Source organism: Strix aluco, chromosome 2, assembly GCF_031877795.1.
Source record: "Strix aluco isolate bStrAlu1 chromosome 2, bStrAlu1.hap1, whole genome shotgun sequence".
In the NCBI taxonomy this organism is placed as follows: Eukaryota; Metazoa; Chordata; class Aves; order Strigiformes; family Strigidae; genus Strix; species Strix aluco.
The window spans coordinates 103791997-103812144 of record NC_133932.1 but is presented as its reverse complement, the minus strand read 5'-3'; the positions used below and the strand labels follow the sequence as shown (position 1 = coordinate 103812144).

Here is a 20148-nt window from a genome sequence, read left to right as displayed (position 1 = left end):
CTGATGTGCTTGCCTGTATACAACATGTGCCAGGACAGAAGCCCCGCCAAACCTGGAAGGTCGTGGCAAAAGAATGTCAGACTCTTGGAATCAGAAAAATTGCTACACTGACAAATAAGTATGGTTTTTTTTCTTTCAAAGAGAGATTTTCTGCAATAACAGGGAAAAAAACCCTCTTGGCAAGCAATAAATAATTAACAGGTTAATGCCAGCAATTTTGAGTATGCATTGTTGCCTTTTTTTTAAATTGAAACTTGATTTTTAAGTAAAAATGAAAGAAAAGTATCAGAGGAACCTCCAAGGAGTGCTCAAATGAAATAATAACAAATATTAAAGCAGCCAGTCACAGATTTAAAAGGCAGAAGAGTCTAATGTTTCTGTCGATGATAGCAAAGATACACCATATTTCACATTTGTCCATTGTTACAAAATTGCTAATTCAGAAGGAATTAAAAAGGAGCGTGTTGCCTGAAACCACTGCCTGTTAAGAAAAAAGCTACAAAAAAAGCATTTGTTTTGCATTTTGAGGAACATAAAATTGAAGTAAAAGGGATATTAATATAACTGGCCATGTCAGGGAAGCATCTAGAAAATCATGGGTCTGTCTCTCAGTATCCACAATGTTCCCCTAGGGGGAACATGTATGCTAAAATATCAAGCCCTGCATATGATTACTGGATGTGATGCATGGATAAAACTGAGTTTTCTACATATTTCTTCTGTTGTGACTCAGAGGAGGTTAAAAATTCTGCCTGTGAGTAAAGCAGAGGTGGTTTTCCCAGACAGTCCTCTTCACAGTGATTTTCAGTGGCTGAGGAGTGACAAATTTTCAAATTGTCTTGATGCAATTGAGCATTTGCAGTCTAGACTACAACAGAAGTACCCTGGATTAGATGGTAAGGGGCTGGGAATGCTTTCACTCCTGGCTGACACTGTGTCTTGCCTAAGCAGTCTTAACCTTTGCCTTTGGGGTATCTGAAGGCAGACAGGCTGACCAAGTTGGGAGACATTTGTTGCAAAGGCAGTGTTTTTCCTCTAGGGATGTTCAGTTTTCAAGTTTCCACCTGCTGAAGGAGCTGCTAACATTTTGTACTGCCAGTGCTGATGACTTTGCTAAATATTTGCAAAATATGGATTATAATACAGTAGTATGGGAGTTTTCATTTGTAAGACACCTCCTCTTGTTGAAAAATTTTCAGACTGGTGGTTATTAAAGTTGAAAAAACTGCTGGCTTAAATTGAAGCTAACAAAAGAGATTTTGTTACCTCCTGATGCACTGGGCATCATTTTTTTGTTAAACTTAAGAAATCTGTACACAGTGTCCTCACTGTGTTTTTGCACGGCTACTTGTGAGAGGTGATACTTTCATACAAGAAGTTTTTTCTTCCTTTCTCAGACTAACAACATATCACTAAGAAGCTTATGTGCAGCTTCAAGTGTCCAAAAGAACATCAGACACCAAAAGCCTTAAAAAAAGAAGGAAAAAGGGTCTCATTAGTTACACTAGTTTAGACTCCTTAAATGTGCTTTTGGAAAAAAAGAATATGCAGATTTTGTAGTAGTTTTAAGTATTTGCAATCTGTGATTTTAATACGTTTCCGAACAGATGTGATGGATTTCCATATATAAGTGTTTGTGACTGCTTGTTTGTAAAATGAAATTTGAATGTTGTCAACCAGCAAGTGCAAGCACTCACTGGATTAAAAAAAAAATCTTTTTCTGAACTTTATTCTTGAAGGTTTGCCTACCTCAGCATATGCCACTGATTGCCCCATATAAATCTAATTGTTAAAAGTAAGGATTTTGTTTGGCCTTTTAAAGGATTATAACACTCACCTCAATTCATCAAAGTATTTGAGCAAGGGCTTAATTTTCAGTATTTTCAGAGGATGAACCTGAACATGTTCCTATTTGAGGAAGCAATAGTGACTGCTTCTGTAACTGGATTAGGCAGGAGGGAACATGTGCACATAGGTGACTAGTGCTGTCTAATGTTGATGGTTGGAACGAGATGACTGTAGGTTGACTGGTACCTGACTGTAGGTTACAGACAGTGGCTAGGTGTTTGGGCACCCAGATTATGATAACTAACAAGAATCCCTCCCCTTGCCCTCCATGACTATTTCCTAGTCTTGATACATTACAGTGTATTTGTAAAGATACCAGCTTTTTAATTTTTAGATTAATTACGTCATTAATAAAATATGGTCAAGTAAATTTTTTTCTTTCTTTTTTTCTGTGTCCTGAAATACTTTTATTTTAGGAAATACAATTTATCTCTGGGAGTTCTTACTAGCACTGCTCCAGGACAAAGCTACATGTCCTAAATATATCAAATGGACTCAAAGAGAGAAGGGCATTTTCAAACTGGTAGATTCCAAGGCTGTGTCCAGGTTGTGGGGAAAACACAAAAACAAACCTGACATGAATTATGAAACAATGGGTAGAGCTCTCAGGTATGTGCATTTTTAATAATAGACTTGTTTTGTTGCCTTGGTGTTTGCATGATTAAATGCTTCATCTAATTTGTGTAACAACAGCAAACTATCAACTTAGGAAATGAAGAAGTTATTTCAACAAAATAAATAAGCTAACTAAAAGTAACCCTTACTAACCTCAACCCCAAATCAGTCACCTTCAGTCTCAGCTCAGACATTTTCAGTGCTGCTGCAAAAACTGCATCTTCACAGTCAGCCACTAACAAAGAAATTGAAGCATCCAGGTGGGGCAAGCCTCTTTTACATAAAATTTGAATTTCTTTTCTCCAAAAAATCCTAAATTCAGGTGTATTAGTGAAATTATTTATACTTGTTACAAATGATCCTGTTTCCAGTGGAAGATACAGTTTTAGAATTCAGGTCTGGTTGTGTTTCTCTGAACTTGCATGTACAGAGAGTTTTAAAACATCTTACCATGTGCCTCTGCCTGTCAGACTGGGATTTTTCTACTGTGCAAAATAAGCAGACATCCACAAAGCTTTAGTCTTGCCTGCTGATTGATAATTGTCCAACTAGGCAGCTGTGCATTTCTTTTCATTTCCCTTCACCCCTCACCTTGATGTGCATAATTTCAAATTGTCATATTAATTTGTAAATATAACAGAAGTACTCTCCTGTCCTATTGCCTTTGCTTTGTTGTAGCTAAAACGTTTGCCCGTGCTGACTGGTGAATAAGCATGAATTCAGGTAACTGAAAGAACTGCATGAGTCAAGAGGAGTTTCATGCAACTTTTACAGTGTATGAGTCGATAGCAGAGCTACAAACTCACAGAGTTCTCTCTCTCTCTCCTCAGCATTACCTGAGGTTGAAATTAAAAGGTGACAAGAAATACCAGTAAAAGAAAGTTGTTTGAGGAAAAAATACACTATTAAATTGGCCACTCCTTTATAATGAAGAAACTAGGCACTTAAAATATTGCTTACTTGTTACTGCTGGTCTTATTTTCTGGGTGTTTTGTAGCTTTTTTTTTGGGGGGGGTTTGGTTTTTTTTTGGCAAAAACACTAGGTAACTTGATGTGTGTACACTTTAAACAGATACTATTACCAAAGAGGAATACTGGCTAAAGTAGAAGGTCAGCGTCTAGTATATCAATTTAAAGACATGCCAAAAGATCTCATCTATATAGATGACGAAGATGCGAGCCCTAGCACTGAATCATCAGATTCAACTCTGCTCTCAACTCCTGTGGCCAATAGAAACCAGTCGAGCAGATCTAGAGCATCTGCAAACGCGGGAACAAAGGGAGGATCAACCACAGTGCTAAAAACAGGAAACTCAAAGCCTGCTAAGCTGAAGGAGCAAGTAGAAGTTGAACAGCAGCAGACACCTGGCTTGACTTCAGAAGTTTTGAGGACAATGCAATCTCCGCAGCCAGTATATCCCACTCAGCTTTTTCGGACAGTTCACGTAATGCAGCCATTGCAGTCCCTCACAGAAGGACATGCAGCTGTAACCAGTAATGTTCCGGATGAAACGTTAAATCCCTCGGTTCAAAATATAAGGTAAGAACATGCACAGAAAATAAATGTATGAATAATAATAAATTCATTGGATGATGGCTAGATAGACTAGATTCTTTGTTGAGCTTCAAAAAAAAATGCTCGTCTCCCAGTTTGGTTGAAGTGAAATGGTGTCTTTGTGGCTCATCCTAGGAACTGGGAGTTACTACAGCATACTGCATCACGTACATTCATAAATGCTTTGCCTTTGGTAGAGGGAAGCACATCTTTCCTGCGGTATTAGGCCTGATGGAAATCCTTTAGAGAGGAAAACTACACAACCTCTCTTAAAAATTGGTTCTGTCCTGCAGCAGAGGTGGTATTTTCATGGCTCTGCTTTTTCACTGACTGTTTGGTGTCTTTGCTTTTGAATTATAACTGGTGTGTCTGTATGATCCCTTCAAAAAGATTTTCCTTCTTGCTTAATTTTTCTTCAGAACTTTTTGTCATCTCTTTAATCTGTTGTATTGTCCCCAGTTACAGCAAGGGGAAGCTCTATGTTGTCTATTCTAGCATTTTGCTGCTGTTACAAGACTGTGTTCTTTTGATTTTAGAAAACAATTAACAGAATAATCTCATGGGAGCTGTGTATCTGCAGACTGTTTTGGGAGACAGTCATGCTTCCATGCTTAATTCGTAAATCAACTGGCTAACACTACACAGCATTTAAGCCTCATGATTCCTTTGTACCTACCAGTTAGTAGCAGCATCCTAATTGAAGAGGCTTTAAAAACAACCACTTAAGCCTCGTTTTACCCTAGCCTTAGACATCCCCTGATGGAGCTTGTTCATCTCCACTGGCTACAGAAGACCTAAACCAAATAAATATTCTTGTAATCTGGGCCCCTCACAGGAGTGTCAGAGTTGTACATGGTGCTTCTGGACCTTAAAGCTTTCAGGAAGGCTTCAGGATATAATTCAGGAGCTGCACATTCTTAATGAATTATGAACATCACTCTTTTTTGAGATTTGCTGTGTTAATATCACCGTTACAACGGTTATCATTTTGTGCTGCAAAATGGCAATAATGCTATTTCCTGCTCCCTTCCTCTATTCTTTCCTTTGAAAATTACATCCAGAGCCACCAATAGATTTGGAGTGGTACTATCTGGGGTTAATTGCAATTTTGTCAGAGAGAAGTAATGACAATGAGACCAAATAATTTCATTTCCAAATAGTAAGTTTTGCTCTCTTATCTCTGCTACTAACAGGATACTATAAAAGCTAGTCAGTTATTCAAACTCCACTTATATAAAAGGAAAATCCAGAATAGCAATAACAGCTAGGTTTTTCAGAAGAACTGAATCTGTTTAGATCAGCCTCCAGTGACTGATATAATAGAATCAATAAGAAACATTTAGGAGATAACCAAGTGGTTGAGGAAGCTGAAGATTTATATATGGAAAACCAAGAGTGCAGCTTCAATCAAAAAAAGTTATATTATCTCTTCTTTCCTTCAGGTAGAAAAACCCCAAACTTCAAAATTATCCCTGGACTGCCTAGTTTGAATCGTAGTTTTTTTAATTTCTTTAAAAATTATGTAATATTTTCATTCATGTTGCAATATGAAAAGTTCCCTTAAAAGAGAAATTCACTGTTTAGTAAAGGCTGCAAGGGAATAAATACATTAGGCCATAAAAGCAAAAATATTTTTCATAGTTACTGGTAAGCACTGTAAAAAACCTGGAAAAAGTTACCATTTTTAAGTAGACAATATCTGTTTTCATTTGTCTTCTAATTCTAAAATGCATGATTTGAAATCAAATTGCATTTTGCTTATTGTTCTAACCAGCTGGAATTAGTTCAAGATGCACGTAGGGGAGGGAAGGGTTATATTTGATCAGAAGTTTATGTGAAGGATAATTATGAAGAATTTGACAAAAAAAAAATAATCATTTTTTGGATCCATTTGAATCCATAATTTTGGAATTCATTTACAAAATTAATAAAAATCTGCATCAAGGTGATGTAAGTTTTTAAAGCTTAGGAAAGAAGCTACTCTGTACAGTGCCATCTGTGATTTCAGGGTTGATGAAGGATTTAATTACTCGTAAAAATTGACTAGGGCAATATAGTGAAAGGAGACAAGTACAGACATAATTAAAGCTATACAGTACCATTTAAGTCAGTAGAATAATGCTATTAAACATTAATAAGAGGAAAGTTCAGCAATTTGCAGAGTTAAATAGCTCTAGGCTAGACCTACACTAGATTATTTATCAAAAACAGTATCAATAGTATAGATGGTATAAAAAATGGTAACAACAAACAGAATTATCTCTAAGACCTAATAAGGCAGGCAGGCAGGCAGGCAAGAAGTCCAGCCTAACAGTTGGAAAGCTGAGTGACATTATGACATCCAGTTATTGCATTATGGTATTTCGCAATTGGACTTTAGGCAATAAGCTAAGGGGGGAAAAAAGCAGTAGAGATGATACATGTGTGAACTTCAAATGAAGTAAAAGCCTTAAAGCCGTAAGAGTTCTGTATTGCATTGGTTCTAATCCATTGTTTGTAACTTAAAACATTATTCCATTAAATCAAGATTACAGTGTGTCTCAGGAAGGGGGAAAAAGGATCCATGGATCTGTTCAGTACAGTATGTAATTACTGCATGGTATAGAAGTATTGCTAATTAAGGAAGAATGCACTAAGGTATCTGAGCAGTTAGAGTAAAAATAAAAACCCCAACCCAGATTTTTTTGGTGTGCTTTTAACCAGGATGGGCCAAGCTGCAAACCAAGGTGCTGATGAGTCCTGTACAGTAGTCACTGCCCATTCCAGGCTCTAAAAAATCAATTTATGACAGATACATTTCTGCTTATTTTCAAAATGCAAACTTGAAATAGCTTGGTGAGGTAGAATGGCACATGGAACATTTTTTTGAGGTATGTTTTAGGTCTTGTTTTATAATAAGGCTAAAACAAAGGAACTGGATTTTGGGTTGGTTTGTTCAAACAGCTGTAAATCTCTAGCAGTTGAATGTGTTTGTGTACACTTTCTGAATTGCTGCAGTGGGGCTTCCATGAGGGTTGTAATGAATGGTCTACATGATTTGAAAATGTACAGCAGGTACGATTGCCGTTACAGAGTAAGAGCTGATAAACGTTCTGATGTATGCACACTCTCTGTAGGGTTGTGGTTGGAGTCTCTTTACAGTAGTTTTATAAGGAAGCATGAAGACAAATAGCAACATTGGTTGCCAGTTGGTGTTCAGAGTTTGGGGCACATAGATCAAGGTCGCTTGGGCGAAATGGCAACCAGGGTTTGGGAATGATCCTCAGGAGGTTTTCTGATGCATACTGGTTAGTGGTTGGGCTCCTCTTTGAAGTGTGAACATCTTGGACCCATATAATTTGTCTTACTCAATATAGCTTCTAAAGTTTTATTTATATAAATGTTCTTCCCTCTTCTTCAGGGAAATAAACGGTCTTCCCTCTGCAGCAGTTTGCGTTTGTTGTGTTGTGAGAAGAAAAAAAAAATAGAGAGAAAATATTGAGGATTTTTGAGGTCATAACAATTGACTTCTTAACACTTAACCATATCCTACAGAGGAGAAGTCCAAACATGCGTCTTCTCTGCTGAGGGACTTGGTAAAAGAATCATATTTGAAGAATGTTGTGAAGGGCTCGTGTCACCATCCTTCCCCTGTGCTAGGCAGCATTGCCTGGTAAAGGCTACTCCCAGAGCATCACTGGGAGCACATGGCAGCCGTTCCCCAGGGCCTCTTTGCATTTCTCAAAGACATGGGCATGCCAGTGAAAATCAGGGGTTGGTTCTTCACAGAAGACAGGCAGTGGCTTCATTTATAGCTGCACAAAGCTCATGCAGTTTTGTGTACTTCAAGGGGAGGGTAGTGTCTTACTCTGAAGCAGAAAGTCTTGGCTTTTGGATGGCTTTTGATGGGCTTTTTATACAAGTTTGGTGCTGCTGTGTGCAGGGGAGACAAGGAGAAGTGTTGCTCACCAGGGATAGATGCCTCTTCTTCAGTGCCAGTGCTTAAACAGAAAGGCCATGATGTGATGCTAACCCAAGCTTGGGAAAGAGGGCAGAAGCAGGTTCAGGTCATGCAAATTGGGTTTTGCTGACTGGGAAGACATCTAGTATACCCAGTGGGAATATTCAGAATTGCAAACTGTCATGATTTAATGCCAGCTAGCAACTGAGCACCACACAGCCACTTGCTCACTCCTCCCTACTTCCAGTGGGATGGAGAGGAGAATCGTAAAAAAGGAAAAAGTTGTGGGTTGAGATAAGAACAGTTTAATAACTAAAATAAAATATAATAACAATAATAAAAATATAATAATAAAATGTAATAATAATAGTAATGAAAAGAAATATAACAGAGAGAAAAATAAAACCCAAGAAAAGACAAGTGATGTACAGTGCAATTGCTCACCACCCCCTGACCGATACCTGAGTAGCGATCCGACCCTCCCGGCCAAGTCCCCTCAGTTTATATACTGAGCATGACGTTCTGCGTTATAGAATATCCCTTTGGCTAGTTCAGGTCAGCTGTGCTGGCCATGCTTCCTCCCAGCTTCTTATGCACCTGCTTACTGGCAGAGCATGGGTAACTGTGTGTTACCAACATTATTCTCATGCTAAATCCAAAACAGCACTGTACCAGCTACTAGGAGGAAAATTAACTCTATCCCAGCCGAAACCAGGACACAAACTCACTGCTGTTCTGCAGGTCTAACTGCTCTGGCTCAGTGGATGCAAGCACAGTTACTGCAGTCTACAGTCATGTATCTGGGAGCTGAATTTGGCACCACATGTTTCCAGTTATAAGACAAAACCAAAAATGCCTCTCTGGATGAGCATTTTATTTCTAGCTTTTTCCAGTGAGCCAGCTTTTTTAAGGAAGAAAAAAAAAAAAGGCTCTTTGAATTTAGTGCTTGTAAAATTGTTCTGTTTAAATCAGAATAACTGACATGGGTTAACCAGAATATCTGGTTTGTTGGAGTAATTGTGCTTTACTTTGGAATTCAGAGGCACTGAAGTAGGCCTGGGATTCAGCTCCATGTTCACTAGGTAGTAGTGAGTGTAAAGGCCATCCTTTCTGTTGCTCCATAAAGTGTACCTCTCCTGTAAGGCTAGGACTTACCTTGTCATGGGTAGTCTAGGACATCGTACAGGGCTTTAAGGTGCCTGTGTTTGGGCAATTGAATTGCCCCCTTAAATGACTAGGGCTGCAGAGAGAGAGATGCATTTTCGTTTACCTTTAATCTAGAGTAGTAGTGATTTAAGATGGAGTGTCTTCTGGATGGAGTGAAAAGAGGTTCTAATGTTACTAATGGTTCAAAGAAGATCATATCGTGAGTAATTTAAAATTATATGTGTCTGTGTGTTATTGACTGTATGGGACATAGCTGAATCTTATGGCTGACAGCTCTGTATACCAAGAAACTTGCAATTAGCTGACTGCTGACAGATCCTGTGCAATACTTTAGCAGACTTCAGGTTTTAAAGACAATGTTTCTATCAAAATTCAGTTTATTGTTTCTTTTCTGTATTTTCAAGTTGTCATTGTGATAGCTTGGACAGAGCATGTTAGAAGACCAGTATCCTGACACTGTTTTGTAGCTGGGGGAAAAGCTAATACAGACCACAGAGGACCAGTGGGATATGCTTTGTGTGTTCACTTCTGAACTGGACAACTGCTACATGATGAATCAGCCACAGCTATCATCTTGACCTTTTTGCAACCTTTGGGGTAGAAAACATTGCAGTAATTCATCCTGAAGGTGACACAAGTGTGGACCACAGTGGCAAGATCCTCATTCAAGAGGAGAAGGAAGTAGCTGAAGGTGAATCGTGTTTTTTCTGGGCATGAGCATTCTGTGTAAGAACAGTGATGAAGCCAACAGTATGCCAGTGCAGTGGATTGTCCCAATAAGCAGAGGGAATTACCTTTGAAAGTCATGTTTACCCCAAGCAAACACATATGCTTTTTGCTGTTGCTTCACAGTCTGTTTCTGTGTCCAGGCTATGATGTATTGGTGGTCTGATTGCAGCCATGCTGATGCTGAAAACCAGACAGATTTGTCTAGCATGAGTTTATCAACTCTGAAAATGTGATTACAGCTGCTATTTCAGATGAAGTGTCTTCATCTTGTGCCATGTATAGACGTTAGCTTGTGTAAGTTGTGCAGTGAATATCACCATTATGTTCTGTAATTATACTTTGCACCCTATCTATATGGGTTTTGCTTGAGCTTGCATAACCACACAGACACAGGGAGGCAGTCTGGCACTGTCCTACTGAGATTTTGCATTGACCATCTGCTTTCAGTCCTTTTTCCCTGAATAAGAATGAGAGTCAGATCTGCACAATCTCAGCTAGTGTTGTAGCCCATCACTACTCCTCTGCTGTTCCTATAGGTGTGCTGAATAAAAACTGTTACAGTTGTCAGTCTCAGTAAAGAGCTCACTAGGGCTCCCTGGGACTTGTAGAGGAACATGAACAAATGAATATGACGCCAGCTGAGGACTTCTAGGTAATGAGAAACAACTCCTGGCTAATATTTTTAACTTTGATCAGCCAGCATTGGTGCATGTGCTTTGCCTCTGTCTGCAGTTAGACAATAGTCATCCGTCACTGCAACAAGTTGGGTCTTCGTTCTCGAAAGGAGGGCCTGTATTAGAAGCTCTCCAGCACACTGCCTAGCAGATACTGTTGGATCTGGCTAACCACTGCTGTAGCCTTCCCAAAAGGAAGGGAAGCAGGTGACTGGTGCAAAGAGCTGATCTCTGTCAATCTCTAAGTGAAGGCTTGACTGCATTTCAGGTTTCACGATGGTGAGGAAAATGCCCTTTCCTGAGGGAGGTGTTGGTCAGAAATAGGCTGATGTGATCTCAGTGGGCTTCTACAAGAAACTCTCATTTAGCTTACAATAGGGTGTGTTTCCAAGATCACATTTACAATAGCAACAACTTCTATCACTGCAAAGACTTTGGTTATAACCAAACATTTTGATTTGATTTTCCTGCAGCTGAGAAGACCTTTTCTTAAGCCCATTTCTGATTTAATTTCTGCAGTAGGTAGGAAGAAGGCTGCTTACCCACAGAAGGGACTTCAGAGTCATCTAGACAGATCAATTTTTTTTCTGCACAATGAGAAACTATCCACAGGAGCTCTCTTTACATGTCTTTGGCACTGTCAAAAGAGGTGGGGTTTCTGCAGGTCTCTGTTAGTAGCCAAGTTTCTGAGTTTTAATTCAGGTGAGTGTGCAGTTTTGAAAAATTCTGGAAAGAAGGCTGCAAGACTGCTTGGGTCTGTAAAAAGGACACCAGACTTGAGAGTTGAGTCCACTGTCTCTGTCCTCATGACGTAAGAGATTATCTTGTCCAGGCAAAGAGCTAGACAAGAACAGAAGAGTTTTGCCCTCCCTTCAGAGGAGGCAGTGTTCAGACTAGGGGTGAAGGCATCAAGTGCCTTTCTACCTCTCATGGACATTTCCCCCTAGACTGCTGAGCAGCTCCTGTCTGCATGGCTTATGCTATAGAAGGGCCGGTGGCTACGAGGCAATATGCTGGGTGAAGTATTGACAAGATTGTTGACGATTGTGAGGATCATGTACACAAGCACAGCTGTGGAGCAGTTTGCAGTGACAGTAGAGCTCCTGAGTTGCATTTGGCTGATGCTTCCTATAGTCACTCAAAAGAGATTGCCTCTTGACTTGGGCATCTGAAGTGGTTCTGACAAACACATCTCACCCCTTCAACTCCCTTGCTCTTCCTAGCTTGACTGAATGAGTTGTTTGCAACCAGTTAGTTGAACAAATGGGGAAAGTCCCTGGAAATTCACCCGTTTATTTCAAGGCCATCGTTTCCCCTGTAGCTGCAGGTTGAACAATGTGTATGTTGGAGAGGGAATTCTCTTCCGTTACCTCTCTCTGTGTATTTCTTAATATTGCCTTATTTCATTTCCTTACTGTGCTGTGAAATACTTTCTTTACCTTGGCTTGTAGCTTTAGTATTTTCTTTTGGTATCTTCTCCCTTTCTCCATTTCATAAATTTTGTATAAATTACCATGAATAAACTTGTTTTTCCTGCCTGTCACTTATTGTTTGCTTTATCATTAGTCACCTCTTGATGAGCTAATATGATATTGCACAATTCTAGGGTGTTAACAGTACCAAAGAGGCTGAGAAATAGATGTTCATTTTCTGCCAAGGTAAAATGACTTCAGAATTTTTGTCATTCTTTTCTCAGTTGTAACCAGATTGTTTTATGGCAGCATTTCCTTTTCATCACTGCTGCTCAATGTTCTTGTTCTTTTTGTAACCTCAGCAGGAACTGTTAAAGTAATCATCCAATAGATTTGTTTCTTAGAGTAGGAAGGGTGTTAGAAAATTGATAGTGACATTCAGAAGCATAGCAAAATACACAGTTCAAAGCACCTAAAATAATGTAGCCCAGTGTTAACAGATCACTTCTATAAGTAGTGTGTACTGTTGTTTTTTTTTTTCAGCAGGCAAAATGATTAACAAAACCTGTATTTTTTTCAATGATATTCAAGGCAAATAGTTTGTGCAGATAGATTTTTTTTTTTTTTAGTTTGTAAACAGACACAAATGTTTGTAGTCTTACCAATTAAGGCAAATGTCTTGCTTAGTCACCATTAGCATAAATAACAAAGTGTATTTATGGTGCTGTGGGCTACTTAATCCTGTGCTTGTACAGACATCTGCATGCTTTCCCTGTAGCAAGTTTACACTCTGTGTGTGTGGATGTATATGTGTATACACGTTTATATATGTGTGTATCATATATATGTATCTTGACTGATGAAGAAGCTAGAGCATCTGGAATAAACTATTAGTCACAGTATGATGTACAGGTATGAGACTTGCTTTCAGGAGAATTAAGTGGCTTAACATCAGGATGCTGATTACAGTGTGCTGAGACAAACGGTCTGGTTTGGTCCTCTCAGAACTGTTGCTCCTCTTGTTTTGCATAAGACCTCTGCTTTGATTAGATTCAGTTCACACTTTTTGAGGTTGTCCTTTACAGCCATTTAGCAGCTAGAAGGTTTGGTTTTTTTTTTTTTACTATTTTGTTTTAAAACAAAACAGCTAAAGAATGATAAAGTAGCTTCAGAGTAATATTTGGATGGCATACCACCAGAACAGGCTAGCTAATGCTTTCAAAACTGCAACTACTGAGTTGATCTTAATCCTTCAGGCTCAAGTAAGTTTCTTCATGGATTAAGGAGCTGGCTTGGTATCTACTCTGATACTTTTAATACTTTTCTTATGGCAAGTGTCAGGTGTCTTCCCTTCTTAGCTGTTCCACTTGCATTGTTGGTCTCTGTAGACAGACTTTCCTGGGTTGAGCTGCATCTATGTGACATTGTGATTTTACTGCAAGTTTGTCTAACTGTAGGTAGTTTACTTTTTTTTTTTTCCCCACAAAAAGAAAAAAAGCTAGTGGATACCCTCATCCTGTTACTATTTCTGACACAGTCATTTGAGATTCTTCTATCAAGATCCCAGGGGAATTGCTGGGAAAAAGAAAAAAAGAGTACTGATAACCCTTAGCAGACTAGGTATGAGCCTTGATGCTGTCATTCTGAGCCTTGCAGTTTAAGCTCAGTTGTTGGTATTTGCTGTGCAGCACCAAGTTCTCCAGAAGTTGGAAAGAAGGAAGCGATCACTCTAGCTGGTGCTTCACCTCTAGCCAGCCGCTATTTGCATGAGCTTCTGCCTTGGGCTGTCTCCAGTTGTGTGAAACACGAGCTCAAGATTGGCTCTGGTATTAGTTGCATCAAATTTTGTGTCCTGGTTATTATGGCCTCTGTGATGAGACCTGCATGGGAGCCTCATGGGCAAGGATTTAGATTTGTTTTGCTATAGCAGCATTCCTGGGTACTGCAACCTTCTTTCTTGTGAGGAAGAGAAAGCTACAGATGCAGATTTTGTTCCTTGTATTACCAAGCCACCTAGGAGGTGGGGAAAAGATTGTCTGCAGCAGGGGCTGGCAGTTGGAGGATGCTCAGGGAGTACTGATACCAGCTGGGTTACTGGAGCTGCTCTTGCTGGAGCAATCTTTGGAGCTCGGCTAGAGGCATTTCCCAGAGGACTGAGCTGAGAGGGACCTGGGAAATCCTCTACAAATACTCCTTTACTTGTCTCTGCTGCTGCACTAAGAAGGGGGGAATGCAGCTCCCTGTGCAGTTGGACTACTGCCAGCAGCAGCATCTGCATCCATATTGCCCCATAGCTTCAGCATCACATAAGTCCTGCTTTGGTAAGCTTTTTGTTGTGGTGGTGATAGCCACAACATGATTTTAAATTGAAGTTTTGAATATGCTGAGTCTGATCTGACTGGTCATTGACTAAACACTGGCAAATAGGATTTCAGAGCTGTAAAAAATAGGTACTATGTGGGTAGAAGGACTATAGAAAGGAGGACATTCCACGTTAGGTGTATAGTAGGCAACCCTTACAGCATATCTGAGGACCAGTCTTCAGAAGGAGGAGCATGCAGTATTGTGCATGGAATTTGAAGTACAAATGTTGACAGTAAATTGCTTTCCATCTGAAGTGATTTCAGCAGGGGTAGAAATAAGCAAGGAGGAGGAGGAGACAGTTATTTTTGGTTTAGGTCAATGTCAAATATGTTAAAGAAAACACAAGGGAGAACTTAAGACTAAAAAAGAGAAGCAGGAAGGTTGGAGAGAACTTTGCAGAAGGAAAGAAAAAGGTTGTCAGAGAGAGCATAGCATGGTGGGCTGGAGCAAGCTGTGGAAGGGTGTCAGAGCAGTACCCTTCCCTTCCTCTTCCCCTCCCCTGGAAAACATTTGCTTCACTGGGAGTATGTTGTGGTTTGGGTGTTTTGTTTGTTGTTTTGTTTTTATTTGCATGACTGGAGTGTATGCATTTCAGTCACATCTCTAAGTCACCATTGTCCATTGTAGTAGTTGCGTACTACAGCAAGATGGCTGTTAATCCTCTAAAGTTGCCCTCTCAGCTGTACCTGTATAGAAAGTAATGTGGTACCCAAGTCGGAACCTGCAACTGATGGAATCGTTCCTAATTTAACCTGATGTTTTGGGAGCAAATTCTGTTCACTTGCTTTACCAGAAGGAGCATGCAGGCCTGGCAGACAGAGAACTGTGTGTCCTGGGAGTCTGAGAAGGTCCTGACCAGACTCACTGTTACAGTGCAGACACTTTTGCTTATAGGTAAACATATATAGAGATGTCACAAGAATTCAGGCCTGACTTACGAATTACTTAGGCTCATGACTTACAAATTACTTAGGGCACCTCATGAAATTGATGGCAGATCTGTAGTGGGTCATGCTTGTGATGTTGGTTGATGCTTGAGAGATCTTAGATGCTATTCCCAGGTTTTCTGTGAACTACTGAATGTCTCAAGGGCAGGCTGTTCAGTTTGGTGATGGTAGTATTGTTCATGCAGGGTACCTTTACTTCGGGAATCATGTTGCTGAATTCAGGGGTCAGGTCCAGTTCTTATTAGGAGAGCGACTGCTACCTCTTTCGGAACTGTTGGGTAATTGAAATGTTATGATGCCAAGTGATTTTTCGATAGTAAAATCTATAATTATTTTCCAGAATTCAGCGTGGAAGTGTTCTGACCCTATAATATTTTTCTAATCTTTTAACAGGACTTTACAGACTCCAACCCAAGTTCCAGTGGTTGTTTCTCCTGGAAATCAGCAGCTGCATACTGTAACACTCCAGACGGTGCCTCTTACTACAGTGATAGCCAGCACAGATCCAGCCTCAGCAACAACACCCCAAAAATTCATTTTACAAGCCATTCCTACTTCACAACCCATGACGGTTCTTAAAGAAAACGTCATGCTACAGTCTCAGAAGCCAGTCTCGCCTCCTTCCTCAATTGTGCTGAGCCCAGCGCAAGTTCAGCAGGTGCTCACCAGCAGTGTGCAGACAATTTGCAACGGAACAGTCAACATGGCTTCGTCTCCATCCTTCAGTGCCACTACCCCCGTGGTAACATTTTCGCCTAGCAGCTCACAGGTGGTAGCTCATCCATCGGGCACGGTGATCACCTCGGTTATTAAAGCACCAGAAACGAAACAGATGGGCGTACAAGGAGTGGTAAAAGAAGAAGACATTGACAAATTAGATGATACTGAGCAGTCGGAGCAGAGATTCCAGCAGCAACCGTTTGTGATGGTAGTGTCCAGTTCAAATGGCTTCCCATCTAATGTTCAAGTGAAGCAAGAAAATGAGCCATTGGAACCCAGTTCATATTAATACATTAAAAAAAAAAAAAAGACCCTGTGGATGATTATTTTTCATAAATGTGATGGGACCTTTTCAGTTATGTATATATGATTTGATTCTGAAGCAAGATTTTGCAAAGCTACTTAATTTCTGCAGTTAATTGTTAGAATTCATGCTTTAGAATGGATTTTGATTTTCTGTTAATTGCTAAATGTTATCATATAAATAAAATTATATATTACTCATGTTTCAAAATACAGGCATGAAGGAACATGCTTTTTATGCTATGAAGACTTTCTCCTGAGGTTGTTGGCCAAAGTTTCAAACTTCCTTCTTATTGTACGTTTTCAGCCTGTTGCTGATTTACATTGCAGTAACATTACCATAACCTTTTCTGTTTAATCCGTACGTGTATCACTTAACTTCTGAAGCAACAGTTACTTTTAGTGGGACATTTTCATTCCATGTGTATGAATTTTTATGATCAAGTATCTGTTTCATAGTGGTGAATTACACCAGTTTAGATTTTGATAACCAGGTATCCTCTTGCATTTTTTTGCAGCACAAGCTCTTGTGTGCGCAAAATTGAATATACACTCCTATTGAGAGTACACCAAACATTTATTCCAGTAATGGACAATGCCATGTCTATATTTTATATAAAAACATCAGATATATTTAATTACAGAAGCTAACAGCATCACTACAGGTGCAAAGGTTTCATGCCATTTTGCAACTATGAAGCTTAACAATCTTGCTTTCTACTTCAGATTATTTTGTAAGGGGGGAGGGAAACGAAATATACACAATTTATGCAGGTATTTGGCGATTAATACTGTTAAGTTCTTTTTTTGATTGTAAATAATGTACATTCAATGTCACAGGGAGGTTTTTTCAGCTAATTTGTTTCCATACAAATTTTTGATAGATGCAAATAAGATCATTATGTTTAGAGGTCTAATGTTATATGTATTCATATTACAGAGTGAATTTGTATTTAAAGACAAATTTTTAAATGATGGAGCCCTCTGAACCTTGGGTCCTTGTCTTTTGTATTTTTAATTGGTTTATTATGAAAATAAATCAAGTGGAAAAACATTTTTCTGTATTTACTCTGAAATGTTTTTATATTATTATGTTTTGATGATCATCATAAATAACCAAAACACTCTGAGAAGCAGTCAATGTGATTAATCAGTGTGGGTCTGTGGTGGGACATGAGCAATTCATGAATCATTCCTGAAGAGACTCGAACGCAACCAACATGCTGTGGGTATCTGTTGAAACAGCAGTACTGTATGTTTTTTAGCTCAAATGAAAGTTGAGCTAAATCCAAGAACTGGACTTAAATGTCACCTTTTCTGTCTGTCATGTCTCACTCAGACAAGGGAGACAATTGACTCAGTCGTAAATCCCCAGCAGACTGGACAACAGTGAGACAAGTCTCAAAGTCCAAACATTTATTAACTTCACAGTGTACTAACTGGATACATGACAATTGGTGAAGCGTATAACGAGTTATGGCATGTGATATAGTATGCTTTGTGTTACTTATGGTAGTGAGGGAAAGGGGGAAAAGAAAAGGAGGGAGATAGAATAGAGAAACAGAGATCACTGGTCCAGGTTCCTGCATTGGTCCTGTCTGAGTTCATCAGGGATGCATCCGTCTTCTTCATGACTTGTTTTTAATTTCTGTATTTCACTCCTTGCCCCCCCTCAATTTAGACACACTTTCCTTGGGTCCGTCCCCTAGGTTGACCCACATACCTACGTATCCCATGTATGGGGAGGGGTAAGGTGCTTCATGGGATGATGTAATTAGCATGATCTTGTTAATCTTCATTAGCATATTCAGAGATGTCAACTTTAATATGCATTTCACGGAAAATGAAGCAAAGGTCATTCACCAGATAGATAGCCCTTGAAACTTTACAAGATGCACCAAAGCAGAACTGTCCTGTCTCCACAGGGCTCCCTCCTCCAGCCCATCCTGTGTCGTCCAGGCAGCCTTATCAGCTCCAAACCCCACAGTGTCCACCCTGTGACTGTAGTTTTGTTACTTGCGAGTGTTTGAGACATTCCTCTGCTCGGAGGGCCTCTGCTCCCCACCCATCCCTTATCTCTCTCAGGCTGTTTTTTTCTCGAAGGCCTATTTCTCTCAGTCCCTGACTTGGGGGAGTTACAAGTTGTCTCTCACACAGACAAAACAACCCAAAACTTTGAACGTAATTCTGGGGTGCCATTCATCACAAAGGTCTTTCTTTGTAGCTTGTGTAACACAACTGTTGGCCCAAACTACTAGGGCTTCAAAACCTCGCATATTGCAATGTCTCAACAGAAGGTGGATTATAAATAAATATGATGCCTGGTAAGATTAGTGGAATGTAAAATTAAAGGAAATAATTACTTTCTATGATTGAATCCATGTAGGAGTTTTATTGATTGGTCCATAAGGTTAAATTTAAGGATAAGCATATCAGTACTAAAAAAACTAACGGGAGCAGAACTGTAGCAGAGATAGTTTGCTCTAGTTGAATAGAAGTAACGCCACAAACTATGGAACGAGCAGTTCTCTGCCACAGCTGCCCTGTTCAATCCACTGTTTCTCCCCTTGGACTCCCATGCAGCCTGCAAATCCAACGCGCCTCACCCCATTTTCAGGAAGGCCGGCCGTACCCACACTGAAGCGACTGATGCCAGCTGGTCTGGCAGCACTCCCCGCAGCTGGGGAGTGCTGGCCGTACTGCTAGGGATGCGGGTAAGCGTTGCAGAAGCCTCTCTGAGACGGTTCTTATCCTGAGAGCTATTCTGGATTGATGAAAGCACCGGAGAGGGAGGTTAGTTTTTTTTAATCAAGACTATAAAATAGGGGGTTTTTCCCCGTAGCACAAGTATTTTGTAATACTAGGAAATCTGAAGCGATAACACTGGACTGACATTAATGTTTTTAAACATGGGGAAGTTGTTTTGCCTTTATTGGAAACATGAAAAAAAAATCATGCTGTAAGGTTACAACTTCGACAACAAAAATTCTTGCTATAGATGCAACTATTACAAAGGGAAGAGGATTTGTCAGCTTAGTTTACACGCGTTGGAGAAGTGGCGAAAATCTCCAGCAGACAGTAACGTGTCTCCAACAGCACTCTGTTGTGTGACCAACAGTAAATGAAAATCACTCCCTTCCCAAGTCCCTTCTGCTCCAGTCTACCAGCCGAGTGCATATCCGTACTTCTAACCCTCCCTAGTACGACAAAGGAAGAGAGAATGTGGACTAAATCATAAGACTCGCATTTGGAGTTTGAGCAACTCCCCTCTCGCAGCTGCCTTGGTGCCTGTGGCAGCAGCCGAACAAAACACACGATCTCGAATCCCAGCTGCTGCTGACTCAGAAAAAAATGAGGCCGCAGTTCTTTTCTGCACGCTTGTGAGGCTGTGGAGAAAAAGGCACTTTTTTTGTGAAGCGTTTCGCAGACGGGAATCCGCGGCGGAGGAGGAGGAGGACGAGGAGGAGAGAGGCCTCATGCTGCCAGCGCTGCCTCAGCGCGGGGCCCGGCCCGGCCCGCAGCTGCCATGCGGACGGGGTGCTCGCTGAGGCACAGCGACAGCGGCGGGTGCCGGCCCCCGCTAGGCTGGGGCGAGAGGAGGCGCCCGAGCTTCAGAGGAGCCCGCTGCCTCCCGGGCGGGCCGCCCCTGCGCCCACCGCCACGAACGGCTCGGCCTTCACCCCCGCTCCCCTCAGGCTCGCACCCCAAATGGCGGCTTCGCCAGCTGCCTGCTCTTTCCCGCGTCTGTGCAGACGCCGCCTGAGGAGCGCTGCCCGCGACCCGGGACCAGCTTCTGCAGGGAAGGGGCCTCCATCCCCCTCAGCGCCGCCGGGGAGGAAGGGGCGGGCGGAAAGGACTGCGGGGCCGCTCTGCT

The 20148-nt window shown here is 40.7% G+C and overlaps 1 protein-coding gene across 8 annotated transcripts in view; it reads left to right on the top strand.

Annotated features, from left to right (window-relative positions):
• The window catches only part of ELF1 (E74 like ETS transcription factor 1), a 96915-nt gene extending 79587 nt beyond the window's left edge, over positions 1-17328 (top strand). For all 8 annotated transcript variants that reach the window (XM_074815576.1, XM_074815584.1, XM_074815581.1 and 5 more), the window contains 3 exons: positions 2265-2457; positions 3536-4003; positions 15645-17328. In XM_074815576.1, the coding sequence (XP_074671677.1) occupies positions 2265-2457; positions 3536-4003; positions 15645-16260 (1277 nt within the window). In that variant the 3' untranslated portion in view covers positions 16261-17328. The remainder of the gene's footprint in view (positions 1-2264; positions 2458-3535; positions 4004-15644) is intronic.
• The last annotated feature ends 2820 nt before the right edge of the window (positions 17329-20148 follow it).